This window comes from Phocoena phocoena, chromosome 18 (genome assembly GCF_963924675.1).
Source record: "Phocoena phocoena chromosome 18, mPhoPho1.1, whole genome shotgun sequence".
NCBI classification, from domain to species: Eukaryota; Metazoa; Chordata; class Mammalia; order Artiodactyla; family Phocoenidae; genus Phocoena; species Phocoena phocoena.
Genome location: NC_089236.1, coordinates 78,578,890 through 78,602,222, shown reverse-complemented (window position 1 = coordinate 78,602,222; position 23,333 = coordinate 78,578,890). Strand labels below are relative to the sequence as shown.

At 48.6% G+C, this 23,333-nt stretch overlaps 1 protein-coding gene across 4 annotated transcripts in view; it reads right to left on the bottom strand.

Moving 5' to 3' along the window:
* Window positions 1–23,333, bottom strand: part of ARHGEF7 (Rho guanine nucleotide exchange factor 7) — a 124,241-nt gene that overhangs the window by 83,497 nt on the left and 17,411 nt on the right. For 3 of the 4 annotated variants that reach the window (XM_065896110.1, XM_065896111.1, XM_065896113.1), the window contains exon 2: window positions 12,727–12,813. In XM_065896110.1, the coding sequence (XP_065752182.1) occupies window positions 12,727–12,813 (87 nt within the window). Of the gene's footprint in view, window positions 1–7,873; window positions 7,892–12,722; window positions 12,814–23,333 lie in introns of all 4 variants that reach the window. The other variant, XM_065896112.1, reaches the window with a different exon arrangement.

Genomic DNA, 23,333 nt, shown 5'->3' with positions numbered 1-23,333 from the left:
AATACAAAGGGAAAGGGCACCAAGAGACCTGGTGGACGTCACCTCAGCCAAGTGATGGAACTCAGCGCCGGCAGCACACAGCACGTCAGCATCGTAGGTCTGATACGACCCACGGGAACACAGAACAGCACCTGTGCAGAATTCCTGCCTAAAACACTTGACCTGAACTGATTCAGTCCTGTCCAGACTGTGGGGCACTCTACATGATAACAACCCCAGATTCTTCAAAAACGTGCAAGTCATCAAGGATAATGGTGGAGGAGCCGTTCTGGAAACTACAGAGACCAACGAGACATGACAAACTGAATGCAACACAAGACCTCTGTTTGGTGCCTGTGTTTAAAGAAAAGCCACAAAGGTCACCTGGAGACCACTGGGACCGCGTCTGAGACGGCATCCCTAGCACAGTGTACAGTGTCTGGGCTGTGCCAGCAGGACATGGTTGAACAGGAGGAGGTCCCCGTTGTATAAATGCACGTACTGAGAGCATGAAGAGGCCAGTGGCACGACGCGTGCACACGGTTAAATGGTTAGTGCAGCAATGTCTGCACAACGATGGAGTGAAGGCACAGGGCACTTACACTAGTCTTCCTGCCTTTCTGCTAGTTTTAAACCTCTCAAAATAAAGAAAAGGGGGGCAGGGCTTCCCTGGTGGCGCAGTGGCTGAGAGTCCGCCTGCCGGTGCAGGGGACGCGGGTTCGTGCCCCGGTCCGGGAGGATGCCACATGCCGCAGAGCGGCTGGGCCCGTGAGCCATGGCCGCTGAGCCTGCGCGTCTGGAGCCTGTGCTCCGCAACGGGAGAGGCCACAGCAGTGAGAGGCCCGCGTACCGCAAAAAAAAAAAAAAAAAAAGGGGTCGGGGGACAGATTATGAGGCTCTCTCTCGCATCCCCTCGTCACTCTGGCTTCACTTTTAAGTAGACAGCGAAGACTCCACTCACCATCCACAGTTTTCCTGTAAAGGTCTCATGGAACAAGGACTCAAACCAGCGATCCTGACAGGCCCCCGTCACTTCAATCGTGGCCACACCAACTTCCCTCAAATGCCCGGCACAGCCAGGCTGGCCTGATTCTGCCACAAGAAGTCGGGAGGAAAGCAGACTTCCCTCTCTGTCTCCTCAGCTGGCCAGGCCCCTTGGCCCTTCGGCAAGCCTGGGGAAAACACACGGCTCCCTCTGCCGGCCAGACCGCTCCTGATGTCACCAAACCGTCATTTAAAGGGCCTGCCAGGTCAGCTTTAAACACGAACTAATTAAATCAGATACTCTCCAAGGGGATGCTGGAATCACTACCTTAAAAGCTCCACAGTCTACAGCCCAAGCGGGCACCACGATCTACCTATTAGTCTTCCTGAAGGGCACGTGCACGCACGTCATTAACTCCAGAGCACGGTGGAAGATACTAATCGTCGGAGGGAGTGAGGCCCTTCCCTTCTCAGCTCAAGGACCAGGCACTTTCTCTAAACTACCAGGGAAAATACCCAATACACACTAAATAAATTGGGTCCAAAATTTGGGACAAATTAGGTCAGAAATGCATATTCTGGCTAGGAAGTTCATTTTTTAAAACATACAAAATGCAGATCTTCACATCTAAACACGGTCTGAAAGGCCTCAAGATTTGTTTTGCTCTGTAATTATTCACTGGGAATCTCTCCGCTCGCTGGTTCCCAGGACTTAAGGGAACTCCTCAGGGACACAAACTGCTTTAGGGCAACGGGGGGAAGGGGCTGCGCCTTCCTGCGAGACCAACGGGGAAATGCCTGTCAGGAAAAGGGGTTCCCTTCCTGAGAGACCAATGGGGATTTTCTTGATTTGTTTTAAAATGAAAATATCAATAGAAAAGTGACAGCTAAAAGATATTCAAAGAAGTTTGTTTTACTAGACTTAAAAAAGGTGGGAAATAGGAAGTAAAAGAGGGGAATGAGGTCAAAAGGCAGGACCCCAAGTGACTAGAATTTCCTACGGCCAGAGAAACAGGCGGTCGCACCAGCTCAGGACCCTCCCCATGCGCAGGCAGAACGCAGCGTCCAATAGCAGCTGCTCTACCTGAGTCGCTTCCCAAAGGCCACTGGGCCGTGACCAGTTTGCAACAGGAGAAAGAGCGTGTAGAGGGACGAGGGCACACGGCAGAGCGGCACGTGGGCTTCTCCAACACACAGCTGCCCGCGCTGCTCCAGGCCCTCCCACGGCCTTCCACGGTGCAGCCAGAGGACACGGTGGGGACCAAGAACGCAGCCCTGTGCGCCACCTCGGCACGTGGAAACAAATGGTCCCCCCGAGGCTCCCGCCAAGAGCCCACCCAGCTGACACCCCGTCCAGGGCCTGTGAGACCCCGAGCACAGAGCACAGCCGAGCTCACCGGACCGCCAGCCTCACTGCAGAGCTGAGAGGCAGGAAATGGCTGTGTTTCTGCCACTACATTTGGGGTCATTTGTTAGGCAGCTACAGAAAACCAGCACACGACACCAGCTGTCTCACAAATAAAATGCAAGGACTGAGATCAATTTTACCGCAGAGTAGCTATAAACCCACTGAAACCAAAACTTCTGCAAGAGATCTAGACTCTCAACTCAGTTCTCCCTTTGGCAGAAGCGGAGGCACCTTTCTCATTCCAGTTGATAGGAGAATTAGTGCAACAATGGAAACAATAGTGAATGGAATGCAAGTACTTTTATCGATCTTAGAAAAATGTAAGTGTTTTTGTTTTTGTTTTTAAACAAGTCAGGAGATGTTTTTGCTACCCTGCAGTACTAAAGAAAGCACTTCCGGGATCAATTCTCCCCTCTCGGCTTAGTGAAGTGGGCAGTGGGTTCCTAGCCTCGGAACCGCACTGGCAGCCGGATATCACTCCCTGGGATACACAAGAGCTGTTCCAGATACTCTTCCAAATGACTCAGAGTAACCGACACATGACTCCACAGGATCAGAAGCTGCCTTCAGGCTCAACTCAGGTCACAAGGTGAAACTAACAGACCCGCTGGCATGCCTCTAAGACCGGCTCCTCTAAGTAGCTGCAGCCACCGCTCAGCTAAGCACATCCTCATTTTAAAGCGCCACCTTTGGCACAGGCTGGGCATTAGCCAGGTAGCCTCCTTCTTAAATGAGCACCTGGCATGAAGGAGCTCCGAGAGGGAGCTCTGACAAACCGAGCAGCTGTGGAAAGAGGAAACAACTAGAATTTTACTAATAAATGCCCCTCGAAAGCGACAAGCTAACCATTATCAACACAATAAACTGAAGTAAAGATGTCGCGGTGTCTCATCTTCTACCTCTCAGATGATCACACAGACCGATTCCAAGGTCTACAGATTATCCTTTGCAAAGTCGCATTTTACAGAAGAAGAAACTGAGTCCCAAAGGGGCTACGGGTCCTTATCTGCCCCGAACGTTTCCAGACATCTTCTGGGGATCTGCCCTCATACAAACCCAATTCATGGACATCCAAATTGAGGTCTGACCCAAGAGTGGAGACCAGCAGGGTGTCTACCTTCAAAGCCCTACAGAGCGTCCTGAATGCACCTGTCCTATATGCTGGCACCTCCTCAGCAGCTGGCCACGGCTGAGACCATCCTTCCTGCAAAAGGACAGTCCATTCCCATGAAGCACGTCTGAACGACACATCAGAACCCTGCAACATGAGCTAAAAAGATGGAGGCACAATCGTTCACATGGATAAAGTGAACATTAACGGATTAAACCTTACTGCTGTCCCGTCCATCTTGTTCATCCTTGGTCTCACGCATTCAACACAGATCTGACCTGAGTACCTATGCATGCCAGCACTGGGACCCACGTGTATTCACAGGGCCCTCGAGGTTCCCAGGCCAGTGCGCTGGATGAGGAGGGAGAAGCTTCACTGAAGACTGCAACCCTAGCTTTGCAGGATGCGGACACGTGCCCAGCCCAACACCCAGCCTCTAGCCGAGCCCCTTCCTGGAGGCTCCGAAGAGTCAGACACAAAGTGAAGAGACATGATTCCAATTCCTCCAAGAGAGCCGTCCTCCCCTTTCACCCCACAGTTCTCCTGCCTCCCACCCTCCACCACCCAACAGTGGTCAACAGTCCTCAAAAGGACCCTTTGGAAAAGCAGCCCCAGGTCCGTATGTTGCTTCCTGTCATTACTACCGACAGGCGGGAGGAATGACAGCTGCCTTGGAAGCTGCACTGAACCTCAGTGCACGAGAGACGAGGAGGTGCCCTCGCGGCGGGGACGGACGCGGGCCGAGCTGCCGCGTCCCATCTCAGCCTCATTCCTCCGTCTCCTCCAGGCCGGGTCAGGGACACAGCTCACTGGGCTTACCCAGCCTGCCTGGGACCAGCCTGGGGCTTTAGCCTCATCAATACGACAAGTGACAGGAGCTTAAAATATCCGAGCCACCTCCACTTTTCCCATTTCACCCTTAATTCCACCTTGCTCTGTTCCTGAACCTCTTCGGGAAGCTTCTTAAGGGGTGTCACTGTTCAGGAGGCCTCTGATGAGCGGGACGGCGGGCTGCTCCACCTTCACGAGCTGTGGACGTAGGCAGGCACCCTACACGCCAGCGCCTTGGTTTCCTAGGCACAGCGTGGGCAGAACGATCCAACCTGAGAGAGCTGCTTGAAGACTGAGCGAGCTGACCCGCGTCTACGGGGCAGGGCCCAGGATGCAGTGGGCACTCAGGGGCCGCCACTCATTCTCGCCACCTCTCGGGCTCCTCTAAGAGCACCGCCACCAGGGGAGGCCCAGCGCAAACTGAAACCGCAGAGCTCGTCAGAGGGGGGACAGCAGAGCATTAAACCCAGCACGGGGCTCCGTGTGACGACTCGGTGGCATGCCCACAAGGCCAGCCCTGCCACCAACCAAGCTCCCCTGAGAACCCCCACTAGGAGTCAGGCTAAGAGGACTGCCCTGCGATCCTCAGTTCACCTAGTCCAGCCCGGGCACAGCGTGCCCAGCAGAACGCAAACGCTGGTTCACACCCGCTGGGCTGTGACCCGAGACCTCCTCACCACCTCAAGTCTCCATCTCCTCGGCTGCAAAATGGGGAAAGCACCACCTCCTCCGCAGGACATCTGGGAGGATTAGACGATACGGCACATATGAAACGCCTAGGCACCTACTCTGTACCTGACAAATGCTAACCCCATTTAATTCCAAGCTGACTGCCCACCCCCAGCCTCTCCAGTGACCTAGACTCGCGCGGTCCGACACGGGGCCCCCAGCCTCTCCAGTGACCTAGACTCGCGCGGTCCGACACGGGGCCCCCAGCCTCTCCAGTGACCTAGACTCGCGCGGTCCAACACGGGGCCCCCAGCCTCTCCAGTGACCTAGACTCGCGCGGTCCGACACGGGGCCGCCTGCCTCTCCAGTGACCTAGACTCGCGCGGTCCAACACGGGGCCCCCAGCCTCTCCAGTGACCTAGACTCGCGCGGTCCGACACGGGGCCGCCTGCCTCTCCAGTGACCTAGACTCGCGCGGTCCGACACGGGGCCGCCTGCCTCTCCAGTGACCTAGACTCGCGCGGTCCAACACGGGGCCCCCAGCCTCTCCAGTGACCTAGACTCGCGCGGTCCGACACGGGGCCGCCTGCCTCTCCAGTGACCTAGACTCGCGCGGTCCAACACGGGGCCCCCAGCCTCTCCAGTGACCTAGACTCGCGCGGTCCAACACGGGGCCGCCTGCCTCTCCAGTGACCTAGACTCGCGCGGTCCGACACGGGGCCGCCTGCCTCTCCAGTGACCTAGACTCGCGCGGTCCGACACGGGGCCGCCTGCCTCTCCAGTGACCTAGACTCGCGCGGTCCGACACGGGGCCCCCAGCCTCTCCAGTGACCTAGACTCGCGCGGTCCGACACGGGGCCGCCTGCCTCTCCAGTGACCTAGACTCGCGCGGTCCAACACGGGGCCCCCAGCCTCTCCAGTGACCTAGACTCGCGCGGTCCGACACGGGGCCGCCTGCCTTGTGAGCTGCTGAGTGCTTCCAGTGTAGCTGATTCAGAGTGAGAGGTGCTGCGAGTGTGAGAAACACACACCAGAGTTTAAAGACTTAATGTGAAAAGACAAAGTAACGTCAATAATATTTTAATGTTAACTACACGTTGAAATAAGAACATTAGCGGTACACTGGGTTAAAGACAATGTATTATTAAAAATAACTTCATGTTTCTTTTCACTGTTTTTTTAATGTAGTTTCCAGGAAGTTTTAAAAAAACAAACGTGGCTCACATTATATTTCTATTGGATGGTGCTGATCTAGACAATGAGACACCCAAAGACCTGAAGGGAAGTCTAGTTCTCCACAGTGGAAAGCAGCCTGGATGCAGAAGGGACTAACCACTCGCCCACAGGACAGCTGGCCAGGCTCTACAATGGAACACAGAGGGTGAACGCAGACACTGTCTGCCAGGAAAAATTAAACAGAATCATAATATCAGAGCAGAATTTGACATTCTCCGCTTTAAGTACCTACAAGATATTCAGAGAATAGTTATTCATCCCCTAAATGACTTCTTAATTACTTACTGTCTCTCAACTTCTTTAAACGGCAAGTTCTGGCAAAAACATGAATAAACTGACTTCAAGAATTGAGTCGGTCAATAAATACTACATCATTACCTACCACTTCCAGCTCACCATGGAGTCAGGAGCACAGGTGACCAGCTAAGATGACAGACTGCTGTGTGACCTCAAACACACCTTCAGTACGAAGTTGTAGCAAACAACTTTACCTGAATCTAGGTCGAAGGTAACACCTGGGTGGGGCATCTCATTCCCAGGGAAAGGACTATATACTTTTGTCTTTGTTTCAATTAATCCTGAAGCCTACATCAACAAGTTTCAAGTTTTCACATGAGCATGCCTTAGTTATTCCAATCGTATTTTTAAATATTCTTTTGGAGAAAATCTCAATCATAACCTTGTTAAAAATCTAGAAGAGAACTGAGCACGAGGACAAAGAAGTTTAACAAAAGAATCTGTCCGTCAGAAATACACAAAGAAGATGAACGTTTTAGAAAGATGCGTTCTTTCCCTAACTCATCAGCCCATCAGCCTAGCTGATTACAACACTGGAGAGGCCGCCTGATACCTTTCCCTTCTCTCTCGACTTTAAAGACAGAAAATGAAAACTTCATCACTCACACAGAGGGAAATCGGCACCTCTGCACACAGTCTCAAGCCGTGCTTCCAGCCAGAGTTCCCCCTTTATAGAGCGACCCCAGAACAGCCAGAGGTTACTTGTCAGAAAGCTGGAAGGAGCTCTGCCAACGTCTACAGTTTTCAACTTTGATTTCCTAGTCTAGCAGCTTTCCTTTCACATCCTCCTTTGTGAGTCCAATGGAGGAAACCTTGAGTGCGTCTTATCTGCTTTTGTTTACCATTTACACAGAAATGCGGGCACTGCAGACGATACAAGAAAGAAAAGCCAAAATGTTTACCCCAAGGGGCTTCCATTTTCCCGAGGGCAAGAGAAGCAACTGATACAGGCACTCACAGGACTGACTGCAAAGGCGTGCTCTCACACACTGCTACGGGCAAGGCAGAAGGATAAAAATGTCTCTGGAGACAATTTGGCAATAGTGCTTTAAATGTTTAAAAGCCCTACCTTTGACCTATGCACTGCCCTATCAAGGAATTTCTCCTTCAGAGATAATCAAAGATGCAGGATTCTGTACAGAAATGGCCATCACACAGATCACTGTCTACCACAATGAAAGCTTAGAAACAACCTCTACATCCAAAAGTGGGGATTAGCACCACAAACTACAGAGAAGCCATTAAAGATAACCAGACAGATATTGAACACAAGAAAACAGCCACTACGTTAAGTTAAAGCACATTATAAAACATTTATACTATGATGTCATGGATATTTTAAAAGCATATTTACGTACGTGCAAAGGGGGGGAAGACTGAAAAATATACACTAATTTTCATATTGGTTATCTCTAGATGGCATAATTATATAATTATTTTCTTCTTACATTTCTCCATTTCCTGAAGTCTGTATAACTGAATATGGATTATGGGGTAAAGTTTTTCAAAAATACATACCAACATCGTTCAAACTACAAAAAAACGGTAACAGTAACAGCCACTGTCTATTTAGCACCGAAAACACGTGAGGCAATGTTAAGTGCTATATGCTAATTCATTTAATCCTACAACAAATACGAAGGGCCTGCGTCGTGGTGATGCCCCTTATCCAGATGGTAGAGCTGGCAAGAGGCAGAGTGGGACAGAAACCCAGCGGGCTTCAGGCCAATGTGCTTACCGGCCCTGCAAAGCAGAAAGCTGATATTCATGGGCAACCACCAGGAGGTGAGCAAGGCCCTGCAAGTACACAGGACGCTTTTATTGAAGGCCCAAATCGCAGTGGGAGAGCACGCCCAGCTGACTGTTCAGAGCCCGCCCCAGCACGGCTCGCGGCTGCGCAGCACCACGTACACAATTCCCAGGAAGTGAGACAAACTGGGTTTTCGGTGCAAAATTACTCTGAGAAGTGGCCAACTGCCACTGATGGTGATACAGGTGGAGAGGCCTAAGAAAGTAATGACTCAGCGAACAGATATAACGTTGTTAAAAACAGGTAAAAAATAAGACGGCGTCCAAGTCAGCAAAGACTCACATCTGTGATGTGAACAAGTCCACCATTCACCCTGCAAAACAAACACCGAAGAGCCACCAAAACAGTCTCATAGAGCGAAAGTCAGAACGTTTCCTCCTCGACAGTCTCACGGTCAAGGGAACAGTTTTCTTTCACAGTTCTAAGCACTAATGAACGACTACGGCATTATTTCCCTTACACAGATCTGCCTGTTCCGGCTTACCTGTGGTCATTACAGACATACATTAGTTTGCAACTGCTGACGATCTACCTAATCACACAGATTAGTATAAAGTGAGTAATGCTGCATCCCAAACCGGACACCACCTGCTTCTCCAGGAAGGGTCCAAGAAGCAGGGCTGCCTGCAGCAGTGGAAAAGCCCCTCACTCAGAGCCAAACACCAGCTCCGTGCCCCAGCTCTGTGCCCCAGCTCCGCACCCCCAGTCCCCTCAGCGGGTTGCACAGCCCCAGCTGGCCTTTCTGCTTACTTCCAGCATGGAGACTCTCACATCCACCCCCACTCCCCAGGACCTGCTGAGCGCACAACCTCTGGAGATGGGTCCACACATCAGTATTCCTTAAAGAGCCCAACAGCAGCCCTGTGGCTAACGTTCACGCAGTTAATAGTGAGAACTGATGAGTCAGGCTGCGTCTCCTTCCTGTAAAACAAGGACTGTAATAACTCAAAAGACGAAGGAGCAAACTAAGACAACACGTGGAAGTCCTTTAGAAAGTGTTACGAATAACCAAGAACGGCATGCTATTGAGAACTGAAATCAGGGGTCAGATGGAAACTCTGGAAAACTATACAAAGACAGGACTTGGTCTGCATGAGCAACCTTCTCTCTCACACACAACGTTGCCTGCACGTCCAGGACAAGTTCTGTCCTTGCTACACGTGCTAGGCAAACGAGGATTTCCAAACACAATATTCCCAAGCGGGAGAGAATCACGGTGCCTGGCTCCTTGTATCAGTAAACTTAACTTTCTAGAAAAGTTCCAACTTTATTTATCAAGACATAATAGTTCTAAACAGGGTCATCTTACATCCTTATTACACCATTAGGAACATGAGAAAAAACCTAAATTCTTATCAAATTCCATACTATTTAAGGAAACAAAAAAGTCAAACAAGATGCTTGCTAGGAAGCAAACATTATACGAAAGCTGAAAAGATCATCCAAGATATATGTGCTGTTTTCCTAAACACAGTTTTCCAATTTTTAAGTTTTTTTATTTTTCCAAATTTAAAAATGTTTTCCAACTTAAAACTTAAATTGCTTCTCAAAGTTTAACAATAAATGCAAATCGTACAATACTCCTTTAAAATTAAAACTCCTTTCATAATCAGAACTCATTAGGGGAATAATACTTGATTTTCCACAGCGAGTTAAGGTGTGTATGTGTTAAAATAACTGATAAAGTAATTATGACGTTCAGTTCCTCTCTTCCTTTAAGAAATCTTAAGACAGTTTTTTTTTTAAATAAATTTATTTATTTATTTTCCGCTGCATTGGGTCTTTGTTGCTGTGCGCGGGCTTTCTCTAGTTGCGGCAAGTGGGGGCTCCTCTTCCAGTGCATGGGTTTCTCATTGCCGTGGTTTCTCTTGTTGCGGAGCACAGACTCTAGAGCACAGGCTCAGTAGTTGTGGCGCACAGGCTTAGCTGCTCCGTGGCACGTGGGGTCTTCCCGGCCCAGGGCTTGAACCTGTGTCTCCTACACTGGCAGGCAGATTCTTAACCAGTGCGCCACCAGGGAAGTCCCCTTAAGACAGTTTATAATGGTGGTAGACAAGAAAATACATATACCAAAGACAGGCAGTCTGTTACAAACACAATGCAGTCTAAACTAACCCCTGGAAAAACCTACCTTGACACTTATATAGAACAAAAGCTAATTAGAATTCAAGCTATCAATCTTGAGTTTCATGTTTGTAATTTCAAAAGCTTTCCTGTCAGTCTCTTGTCTTCCAGCATTTTGTGAAAATGAAGTGTGTAGAGCTACAAAGTGTTTCAAAAGAGCAAAGTCCTTCCCTCCTCACTCCCTTTCCATGTATTTTTCTTTAAAAACACTGGGAAACCGCCCGCCACACTGTGTTCCATGTGTGAGGCTGTCTTTCAGTGAACAAGCCTGTCCCTTCACATCACAGATTACAACAAGTCTGGAAGCCCAAGTTGAGTCCATACCATATAGAGCTCCTTTTTCAGAGTGACTAAAAAATGTATGAGCTTTCTGATGTGCTTTTTTAAATTATTACCTCTTCTTTAATTGAAAGTTTTAAAGTTTAACTTATAACTGAGCTTGAAAGAATGTTAACTAAACTTGCCTCTATTGTAAATTTACTGGAAGAGATATTTAAATACCACAAAATAAGTCATACTTGACTTCTTTATATAAAAGGAAACCTTTCCTACCAACTACAATGGCCAGGTCATCAGGCAATCACAAGTATTAACTGAAGGCCTACTATACGCCAAGCACTGCTCTAGATACTTAGGATGTGTTAGTGAACAAAGTCTCTTCTAGAACATCTTTAAATAAACTCAATTTAACAAAAATAGTAGCTATATACAATTTCAACAGCAACCTTTGGAAAACTAAGGATGAGGTGTTTTGGTTTTCTTTACGTTCAACATTCTTTAAAACAATACCTTCTTGCAAAGTGAGTTTCAAATTTAGTCTAATGAGAAACTAAACTCAATAGTTTGAAGGGGATAATAAAATTCCTCAACAAAGGTCAAAAAAAGCAAAAACTGCTACAAGCATTTATTATCACAGCCTAACGGGGAAACTCAATGATAAAACGACAAAGCCCACCCAGCAGAGGAAAAGACCCTTCTGAAACAATGTCTCTCCCACGCCTAAACAGCCACCATCTCCACTTTGGACTCTCCTCTGAGCATTTTCACTTATCTGTACATGATTTCCTCACAGACATCAAATGCTACCAACTTGGTGTTGCCAATCATATTCATAAAGACAGTAATTTACTCTTATCAAACTTCAACCAAGAGATAAGCGTTCCATATAGCCTTCCTCACAGATTTGATGACCTCTACATTTATTTCCCAAGAAACCTAAGAGATGGTTCTTTTAGGATGCAACGGTTCTGTTGCAGATGCTTTCATATACTGTTACCTAGAAGCCTGGTATAATTCATCTCAGTACTCAGATAAGGAAACAAAGGCAGAGAGTGGTAAAGCCGCAGGTACAAAAGGCAAGATTTAAACCCCCAACTGACTATAACCACATTAGTCTGTAATTTCCAAATAAAAAAGCAGCTACATTTCTGATCTAAAGCCCTTTCCCAGGATTAAGAAAAACCACACGTGGTAACATAAGATGAAAAAGAAATTTCCAGGGCTTCCCTGGTGGCGCAGTGGTTGAGAGTCCGCCTGCTGATGCAGGGGACACGGGTTCGTGCCCCGGTCCGGGAAGATCCCACATGCCGCGGAGCGGTTGGGCCCGTGAGCCACGGCCGCTGAGCCAGCGCGTCCGGAGCCTGTGCTCCGCAACGGGAGAGGCCACGACAGTGAGAGGCCCGCGCGTATCGCAAAAAAAAAAAAGAAAAGAAAAGAAAAGAAAAGAAAAGAAAAGAAAAGAAAAGAAAAGAAAAGAAATTTCCAGAGAGCTGCTACTGAAAGACTGTATTTAGCACAGTGACAAAATTCTAAGCACCATGGAAATGACACCCACGCCCCAAGACATAGATTAACATGTCCCTAACCAATTGTCAGAGTAAGAATCACCTAAAGGGAGTGATACTTGGAGGACTGGGGGCCCATTTTATTTCTCCTGGCTCCGCCTGATCACCTGCTTAGGGTTCTGACGGCTGACCCAGACCTGGATGCGCGTCCCCCGAGAATCCCTAGGGCAGAGTTAAAGCTAAGGCAAGTACCAAGGAGTCAGAAAGCGCCCCTGCCCAACAAACGGCTGTCGAAAACGTGTTGTCACCTGCACCACGAGCTACTGTAACCACCTGTCCCCATCGCAGCGGGCAAAATGTGGGGCTCCTCCCTGCCCTGAGCCCGCAGTCGCCCCTGGGGAACCCGCGAGCCGAGCCCCGGGCGCCGCCGCTACGGGCCGTTACCACGCCCGCCCGCCTCGCGCCCCAGCGCCCCGCCGGCCCCGCCACTCACCTCCAGGCGCAGGGACGCCCCGCAGCCTCGCAGGAACTCGCGGATGTTGCTCAGGCACTCGCCCTCGCTCCGGGGCTCCGGGTAGACCTGCAACACAGAGAACAGGCGCTGAGCGCCGCGGGCAGGCCGCGAATGCGCCCCGAGGGGAACGCGACGCGGCCCCGGCGGGCGTGCCGGCCGCGCGAGCGACCAGGGCGGGCTGCCCCGGCGGCCCGGAGCTAGCCCGGCCGCCCCCGGCGCCCGCCCGCTCGGCCGCCGCCTCTCCTCACCCTTTTTCCTTCCTCCGGGATGCACCAATCTCAGCCCCTTCCCTCACCAGGAAGTGGAGCGGCGCCGGAAGTGACGTCTTCAGACCGCGCCCCGGCAGGCCCCGCCCACAACCTCTTCCGGTCCCCGGCCGTGAGGGCGCGGCCTCTTCTCTCGGCAGCTGGCGCTGGTCTTCCGACGCGGCCTCCCTGGCCCGGCCCACGCGCGGACTTCTCCCCGCACTTGGAGCTCGCCCTCGGACGCGGCCCACCTGGCCCGGCTCACGCGCGGATTCCCCATCCCCGCACCCGGCGCTCGCCCTCCGACGCGGCCTAGCGGGCGCAGCCCGCCCCTCCCAGAGGGACCCGGGAAAGCTTGGCTTCCTCCGCTTGAAGCAACCACGAAGGGACTGTTGAGAACCTGTTGTTTTCTCAGTTCTTCCCTGCCCCCGGCTCGGGGAGAGTGGAGCTGGAATTCTCATACGATGACTTAAAACAATTAGCGACGTAAATTATGCCGGCTGGGATTAGAGTGCATTGTTTTCTTTTACTACATATAGGCCGTGTGCTTCATCAATGATTAGCCAAAACAGCTGGTCACTCGTCAGCGAAAAGTCAGCTGGGGAGAGATTGTGGCAAATGCAGCCTCCATCACAGGTGAAGAGCAGCGAGGGCTCCTGCAGACTGTCTGGTGCTTGGTCCGAGGCAGAGCTGTAAAGGCCACGGCCACACGTGTAAGCAGTCACTGACAGCTTCCCAGGGCAAGAAACAAAGGAAACCAGGAACGGCACCGGTTACACAGAACCATCAGGGGAGAAGCCTGAGATCTCAGAAGAGCTTTTTGTTGTTCTGAACAGCATGTGAAGACTTTTTACACTAAAGTATCGTACAGAATTCTAGCATTTGGGGACGTTCAAGACATTTTGTCCTTCTGTCCTCTAGGGGGAAATAACGACATTCATTTAGGCCTCCCTCAGGAATACTGCAGTTTCATTTCAAAGTGGTCAGGTCTTCTAAAACTACAAAAGAAAACCAGGGTGTTGAGCAGTGCCAAGAGGGAGGAAATGACACTTTTTTTTCTCTACAGTTTAAAAATTCTTAGAAGTGCCAGCATACTTCCCTCCAAATACTGAACAGATTTGTTTGTTTTGGTGGAACTTGAGAGAGAGTGGAACAGCAAAGCCAAAGCTGCCTTCTAGTCCATTTTACTCCTCCCTCACACTGTTTTTGCATACAAATACAATCAGTCCTCATTCATGGATTCTATATTTGCAAATTTGCCTACTCGGTAATATTTATGTGTAACCCCAAAATCTGTATTTGCGGCACTTTCTCATTTATAGACGTGTGCAAAGCAGCGAAATATTTGAATTGCCTCATGCACACGTTCCCGGCTGAATTTGAACAAGGCCATGCTCTGCCATCTTCTTGTAGCTTATAATGTAAGCAAATGTCCTTTTCACTCCACTGGTGCCACATTTTTCACTTTTTTTTTTTTTTGCTTTTTCTTGGTGATTTCACTGTTTTAAATGGCCCCCAAACGTAGTGCTAAAGCACTGTCTGGCATTCCTAAGCGCAAGAAGGTTGTAATGTGCCTTACAGAGAAAATACGTGTGTTAGATAAGCTTCACTCAGGCCTGAGTTACAGTGCTGTTGGCCGAGAATTCAATGTTAATGAGTCAACAATACGGTACATCCAGAAAAAGGAAGAGGATATTCGCAGATCTGTACGTGAAGCAGCTCCGGAAAGTGCTAAAGTGACTTCTGTAGTGCGTGATGGAGCTATGGAAAAGATGGAAAAGCAACTAAATTTGTGGATTCATGAGATGACGAGCAATAAAAAGAGGGTAGTGGACAGCGTTGTTGTGAGGCTGAAAGCCAAAGAAATTTACGGTCATGTTACCCAGGGTCAAGAAAACGTTAAACCCTTCTCAGCTAGTGCAGGCTGGCTTGCACGATTCAAAAGGCGATACCACATGAAAAATGTTAAACTTGCAGGCAAGGTAGGTTCTACAGATCAGGAGGCTGCAGAAGAATTTAAAAAATACCTGCTAAGCATTATACATGAAAAGGGTTATATGGAAGAGCAGGTTTTCAACGCTGATGAAACTGGCTTACTTTACAAGAATGTTGGCAAACGAACCTATGTAATGCAAATGGCCTCCAAAACTCCTGGCTTTAAATCATTCAAAGACTGTGCAACCTTGCTATTATGTGCAAACGCCAAGGGTGACTTTAAGTGCAAACCCCTCATGGTACACAGAGCACAAAACCCACAATCACTTAGAGGGAAAAACTTGAACCGTATGCCAGTCCACTGGAGATGGAACAAAAAAGCATGGATGGCGTCCAAAATATTCTGGGATTGGTTCCACAACTGCTTCATCCCAGAAGCTGAACGTTATCTCCATGGCAAAAACCTTGCCTTCAGGGTTTTATTAATTTTGGATAATGCCCCAGTTCATTGCCGTGAAGAACTTGAAAATGCCCACCCCAACATAGAAGTTCTCTTCATGCCCCCAAACACAGCATCTCTTATCCAACCCCTCAATCAGGGTGTGATAAAAGCTTTCAAGGCACACTACACCAGGGAGCTTTTTAGCAAGGCTTTTGAGGCTCTCAACGCCAATGAGGAGACCACCATGATGGACTACTGGAAGTCAGTCACCATACGCAATGTTATTGATTATATCAGCACAGCCTGGGACAGCATCAAGCAGGCTACTATCAACAATTGTTGGGGAAATGTTTGGCCAGACTGTGTGAAAAATTTTGAAGGTTTTGAAGGTGTTACAGAAAATATAACGAGCAGTGTCAAAAGCATAATGCATATTGCACAACAGATAAGTGGAGACGGTTTCAGTGACATGAAGGAAGGCGATGTGGAGGAAATTTTGGCAGAAGTGGCAGTAGAACCCACCAACAAAGACCTGGACGAGATGGCAAAACAAGGCAATGGAGTTAGTGATGATGAGGATGGTGAAAGTCAGCCTGAGACTCCAAGAATCATCCCTCTCACAGCAGCCAAAATAGCAGAATGGAATTCTGCCTTGGAAAAAATTTTCAATGACATGGAAAAGTGTGACCCTGTGCCCGAACGCAGCCTCACGTTTAAGCGCCTCACCTCCACCGCGTTCATCCCTTATGCCGAAACACTTAAAGATTTGAGGCAAAAAGCCAAGCGGGTGAGGCTGAAGCAGTTTTTCAAGCCAGATTGGGAGGGCAAGTTGCCGACACCGTCACCAAACTGGGAAAGCCAGACTCCTGAGGCAGAGCTGCCAGATCTCACAGGCCACCCTCCCTGACATCTTCCTTCCTGACTCTCCCTCCATTCCCGTACAGCAAGCCGAGGTCACCAGGTTTAACCCCACCATGCACTGCCCCATCACGTGTCCCATGGCTCCATCAACAGTAAGGTGGTTTCCAGAAATTTTAAATGTTTAATCTTCGGTTAATGCTTTTTTTTGGAGGGGGGCTTGCTTTCTTGCATTATGCTGTAGTATCCAATATACAGTGTGCATTTGTGTGTGTATGTGAGCGGTGAACATGTGTACTGTGTATGTGACTGAATGGAAGAGCTGAATTAGAACAGTCACACTATGGTAGACTGCATTACATAATGCTGTAATTGAGATGGTGTTTTATTATAAAGATATACTGCATGTAATTATTTGTAAATATATATATGTGTGTGTTAAATAAGCTATCTTTAAACAGAACTACACCTAAAAACAAGATTAGGTATTGATTGGTTGACCAGATGTTGTGACCAGAGGTTCAAAGGAAACTAACCCTGTATTTCTCCATGAACAATGGTTCAGTAGTCGCTAATTCAGTGGTCATGGTGCCCTTGTAGAATGTAACTACCACAAATAATGAAATCAACTCTACGTTTAAAATGATTGATCCATAAGGATCTAATTGTTATGATTTCTCTTCTGAATTGAGTCAACACAGCTATTGTGAGTTCACAAATGATGGAAACATATGTTACAGTTCTTGATAAAAATTATTAAATATAAAATGCAAATTTTATTTGGAAATATATATCTTCATGAGATGTATAGGGTTTTTTTTTTAATTAGTTCATTAACCCATGGATAATCATCACTTACTGCTGGAAAGAGATACGGACCAGCGCCAATTCTATTCCTATCTTGGGGTTTTTTTAATGCAAAAACTGAGAAACCTTGCTCATAAAAATAAGCACATGGAAATGGAAAGGAGTTTTGTTAGGATGCCTCTTTGAAGCCTTCTGAGTTACATAGCCAAAGTCCAGATATAATCTGTCATAAATAAAAACTTAAAATCATCAGCCAACAGCTTGATTGGGGTCTCCTTCAATTTCCGTGAAAGCTAAGAAGTACAACCCTGAGCTGCAACACGCAGTCATCAGAGTCACTCCCCTCCCAGCACCGGCACCCTTTGTGACAGCTGGGAGGCCTTCCACCTGGCAGCGTGCCCCTTGGGAAGACAGCAAAGGGTGAAGTGGGAGAAGGCCATTGTGAAAGGGGAGGTGGGACGGTCGGACCAGTGTGACGCTCTCCTTGCTCAGAGACAGCTGCTCTGGCTCCTTGGTTTTAGTTGAGCATGGATGCAAGCTGAGGACCTAGAAATGGAAATGGATTCCCTTAAAACTATCCTGAACTTTACCTAAAGCAACGTACCTGTTTGGAGAACTGTAATGTAAAAGAGTCAAAACTTTATAGTCAGTAGTTCCTAACTGGAACGCACATACTGACCGCAGACAAGCCACTTGACCCTCTACGTCCACACCTCTATCTCCAGTTTAAGGCTGACGCGTTCAGTGTTTGTCAACAGGGCTGTTGGGAGGATCAGATGCATAATAAGTTAGTCCGACAATATTGGACCTAGACTCCTGCCAGGTCACGTGATGAGCACTGTGACTGCAAAGAAGAGGGGGGCACAGCCCCTGCCCTCGGTGAGGAAGAACTGCTCACAGTGTGGCAAGTGCAGCCACACAGGTGTATGCTCAGGACCCTGGAGGCACAGACAGGGCAGGCCAGAGGCTTAGCCACCTCAAACGGTGACAGCCGAGTCACCGTTTCACCGAAAGGGTGAAGAGGCAGATGGGACTGTATTATCAAGGGTGTGACACTTGAAAAGTCCATCATGTTTTCAAGGGTGGTGAATAATCAGGGCAACTGAGATCATGGGTGAAGCTGCAATGGAAGAAAATGCATTGGAGCGACGATGATACAAAAGGAGATATTTAAAAGCTCCCCCCCCCGCCATATTTTGCTGAAGAAGCTGTATGAATGGTAAGTGAGCACATGAAAAAGTGTTGAGCATCATTAGTCATCAGGGAAATGCAAATTAAAAGCACAGATAACACTACCCACCCACCAGAGCAGTGAGATGGAAAAGGCTGACAGTATCGAGCGTTGGCAAGGATGGGAAGCAACTGGAGCTCCCACGCGTGACCGGTGGGAGTGTCAGGTGGTGCGCTTGGGAAACCGGCAGTTCCTTGCAAAGTTAAACATACCTAAGCCCCAGCAATTCCTCCCCTAGGTGTTTACCCAAGAGGGATGAAAACATATGGCCACAAAAAGCCGTGTTCAAGAATGTTTACAGCAGCTTTATTTACAGTCACCAGAGCTTCAGAACCTGAAGGCGAGCTCCGCTCAGTGCATCTCCAGATGTGTTCAGAGAGGAGCTCTGGCCTCAGATGACCAACAGCTGCCCCATGTGCTTTCCAGAAATCCTCTCCCAAACTTGCCACGATAATAAACTCCAGGCTTTCCCGCCAAAAACTCTAATCGGGCAGAGGCATAGACAGCCCCCAAACCATTGTGATTTTCCTTTGAAATATGGCTTTTGTACTCAATGTTTGGCAAGGGGTGTGTCTGGCACTCTGAGAATTTGCTACAAACTAAATCACAAGGCAATGTTAAGGCCAGACTTCAGAGACCTCCGCAGCTGCCCAGCTCCCACCTTCTCAACTCCTTTCTACCACCCACTCCATGCCGGGGACAGCCAGCTCTACCCTCAGTCCAAATAAAGTGCCAACTAGAGGAGCTGCCTTCTCCCCAAGTCTGAAGGAGTTTAGAGTTTTAGTTCCCAAAACTGCTTGAGGAAGAAGAATAGGCAGTTCTAGCAAGCAAAGAATTAACATAGGTTCAGTGTTACTGCAACACTTAAGATGGAGAGTACAGAAAACCGCTGCAGCTTGTAACAGCTGGGAAACACTCAGCTGCTCAGGAGCCTAGTTCCCAGAAGCGGTGGCCTGAACTGGTGACTTCCCAGGGTGCCTCCATGTCCTTATCCCTGCCCTCATTTTGTAAATAGTCTCTTTGTTAAACTCTCTTCAACCATTTCTGTTTAGCATGCCGTCTGTCTCCTGCTGGGACCCTAACCCAGTGAGCTTCCTGGTGGTACGGTTAAAAATAGAAAACAGTGTCACAGCAAAAGATGAGAAACAATTTAGGGAAAGGATTAGGTCAATTACAGTCCTGCCACAGAACAGACCACCAGCCTACCACACAGCATTTAAAAAGAGTCAGCTTTATATACTGATAATGTCACAACCTCCTGGTCACAGTAGGTGTGGGACAAGGAACATGGGGAACAGTATGCAGGACATGCTGCCTTAGTGTTTAAAGAAAAAAGCAAGAAGAAGATGTGCCTGGGTGTTCAGAAATGCATGGCCTGGGACTTCCCTGGTGGCGCAGTGCTTAAGAATCCGCCTGCCAATGCAGGGGACACGGGTACGATTCCTGGTCCGGGAATATCCCACATGCCGCGGAGCAACTAAGCGCGTGCGCCACAACTACTGAAGCCCGCGTGCCTAGAGCCCATGCTCTGTAACAGGAGAAGCCACCACAATGAGAAGCCCGCGCACCACAACGAAGAGTAGCCCCCGCTCGCCGCAACTAGAGAAAGCCCGCGTGCAGCAACAAAGACCCAACGCACCCAAAAATAAAATATAATAAATCTTAAAAATAATAAAAGAAATGCATGCCCTGTCTCTGGAAGCACATGCCGGATAACAGGGGCTGCCTCCAGGGAGAGGACCCGGGGCTTGGAGGACAGAGGGGGAGAAGGGAAACTTGCTTTGCACTCTGTACTTTTTGGTACCCTTTGAATTTTGTACCACATGAAAGTATTATTAAATAAATACATTTTTTAAAAGAACACTCCATTCTAATGTTCTCACAGGTCAAGGTGCCTCCCCATTAGAAAACAGTCCTCTCTGGAGAGCCCAGCTGTCAGTGTGTCAGGGCCCTCGTGAGGCAGGTCTCCACCACGCCATGCCAATATGCAACACTATGCTTAAAATCCTAAATTCACCACCTAATAATTAGCACTGAATGTAATGACCTGGTAGCCATGGCTTTATTCTAACTAGAGTGCAGCTGTCTCCTGATCAGGGACCACACTTGTCCATAGCTCTCCGCTCACTCTGCAGCCAGAGAGTTTCAGGGGAGTAAAGGCAGAGGTCTGCAGAGCTCACTTGGAGGCTACGGGGCTCCTCCTCCAAATCCATGGAAAACAGTGAAGCATCCAGCAGAGAGCTCAAGGACTTGGCAGCTAAATACCAGATAGTAAATTAGCTCCCAAAGTGTGTGGCCTGGGTTACAAGTAGTTTACTGGAAGACACTTAAGCTTTTAATAAAGTACATTTTTCTTTGGCTTCCCTTCTTCATTATTTCCCAAAGCCCAGCTCCTGTATGGATGCTATGGTCATCTGGGGAAAAATAAAGATGTCATCCATTAGTGTGGAGCTAGGCAAGCCATAAAGGGTGATCAGAAATATGAATGCACTAAGTTCAGCCATCCCAGACATGGGGGATGTCAGGGGCAGGCGGACCAGCAAGACTGCGTGGCTTAAATTAGCTCGGGTGTCCCCCGAGGCTCAGTTCCCACAAGCTCCAAAAGCACATTTTAAGTCCTTCAGAGATGGTGGCAACAGTCCCAAATTGATACCAATGCCAAAAATGGATTTTTTAAAATGTGGGTGTGAGCTTTCACCAGACTACCTAGGTTAAATTTCTCCACTGCATTTGTGTTTTGCTCTCCCAGTAATGTTAGATCAAAACAGGTAGGTGTGTAGTAATCGTCAAATGAGAGCAGTCTTGAAAACAGCACATGCCCTGTGGTGGCTGTGATCCAGACACCTGGGACGCAGAGGTGCACGGGCCAGGCCGTCATTAATGTCTTGTGCCTTCCTTAAGCAGACGCCATTTCTTACACCTCGGAAGGATCCTGATACAGGGAAACAGGAGTACGAATTCCTAAGACAACTCAGATTGGGCCTTGTAATCAGAGATTTTTCTTAACTGAAGTTTCACCTATTCATATGAAATAATCATCCCTTTTTTCCTCTCATTCTCATGCTTTCAACCCAACGGAAACATGTATTTTGTAAATCTGAGCCACTGCTTACTTTCTTCTTAAGCTCAATTTCTGCAGTGTTTCCGGTCCTTTGACATCCATCTCCTCTCCTACTGAGCACATTTCAGAAAGGCTACCGATGTCTCTGCCTGTGTCCATTGGTGGAAAAGCCTGTAGAGAGGCTCGTGGTCTCCGATGGGAGGGTGCCATGCACCTCTGCAGTGTCAGTGCAGCAGGTAGGGGCGAGAACACCCCCAGGAGAGGAGCCCTGCCCCCCAGGAGCATGGGGCACTGGTGGCCGCAGGTCTCACGGGTCTCCTCTTTGCCTCACGGACAACCCAACCCCCTACCTTTGACCGAGACATCTCAAGGGAGAATGTCAAGTCCTGTCCCCGCAGCCACTGCTGGGATTGCACCGATGAAACCTGTGTCCTCAGATGTCTGCGCGGGGCCTGTGTGGCCTGCCACCCCATTGGTTTACCTCGCTGTGCACGCTCCGCCCTTTCCCACGCAGTGAAGCCAGGGGCAGCAGTGGGAACTTCGGAGAAGCGCCCTGCCTCGTGCCCGACCAGCCCTCCCGGTGAAAGAACCCGTCTTTCATTTCTAAACAGCCCAAGAAGCTTCATTTAAGGCAAGTTAAAGCCTCTGGGCCAGAAGACGGGACACTGACCACCTTGGAGAAAGTTCTGTTTTCACCCACACGTTAGCATGTGGGAGGCTTGAAGGCGCGCAGAGAGGGCTGGCTGACTTTGGAGGGTGGCTGGGAAGAGAAAGGGAGCCTTCACCAGAGGAAGGAACGTGAATAAGGGGAGAGGAAAAAGCTGGGGACGCTCAGTGGCAAGCGTGCCTCTCTATAACTAGCAGCGAAGACCCTCCCCAGAGGGAACGGCAGGGGAAGCAGGCGACCACAGCTTGGAGCACTCGTGCTGTAAAAGCCTCTTGCGTGAAAGAAGCCAGTCGAGACTTCATATTAAGTGTGAGTAATAAAAAGGTGATAAGAAGCTCATTATCTCCCGAGCTCTTAAGTACCAGCAGAGTACCCGCTGAAATAGGGCCGTAGCTGTAAGATGTGGAGCAGTATGTAGTTCAAAACTACGTTTTCAAACGATCACTTACAAAAACTGAGCTTCATTAGTTAAAGAAAAGGCGGCCAATGCATACTCAGGAATTCTATTTCTTCCATATTACTATAGCTGGAACATCTCCCTGCACATTTATAATTTGCCTGTCACATCACTCCTCTGCTCAAAACCCTCAAAAGCCCCCCATTTCACTCAGAGTAAAAGCCAAAATCCTTTAAGAGAATAAAAGGTAAGACACAGACTGGACGAAAGTACTGCATTTGCAAAACACACAGCCAATCACGGACTTTTATCTAAAACATACAAAGAACTACTAAAACCCAACAATAAGAAAACAGACAGCCCATTGGAAAAATGGGCAAAAGACCTGAACAGTCTCCTTACCAAAGAAGATACACAGATGGCAAGGCCACTAAACATATGAAAAGATGCTCCACATCATATGTCATCAGGGAAATGCAAATTAAAAGAACAGTGAGACACTGCTGCACACCCATTAGGATGACACAAATCTGGACTTCCCTGGCGGTCCAGCAGTTAACCCTTCACCTTCCAGTGCAAGGGGTGTGGGTTTAATCCCTGGTTGGGGAGCTAAGAGCCCACATGCCCCGCGGCCAAAAAACCAAAACATAAAACAGAAGCAATATCGTAACAAATTCAATAAAGACTTTAAAAATGGTCCGCATCAAAAAAAAGAATGACACAAATCCAACACTGACAGCACCCAATGCTGGCAAGGACGTGGAGCAACAGGAAATCTCGTCTGCTGCTGATGGGAATACACACTGGTCCACACCGTGGTAGAGACTGACTTGTAAAAAAACTAAACATCCTCTTATCATAAGGTCCAAAGATCTTGCTTCTTGGGTAAATTCGCTTTCCCCAAATGAGTTGAAAACGTGTCCACGCAAAAACCTGAATACAA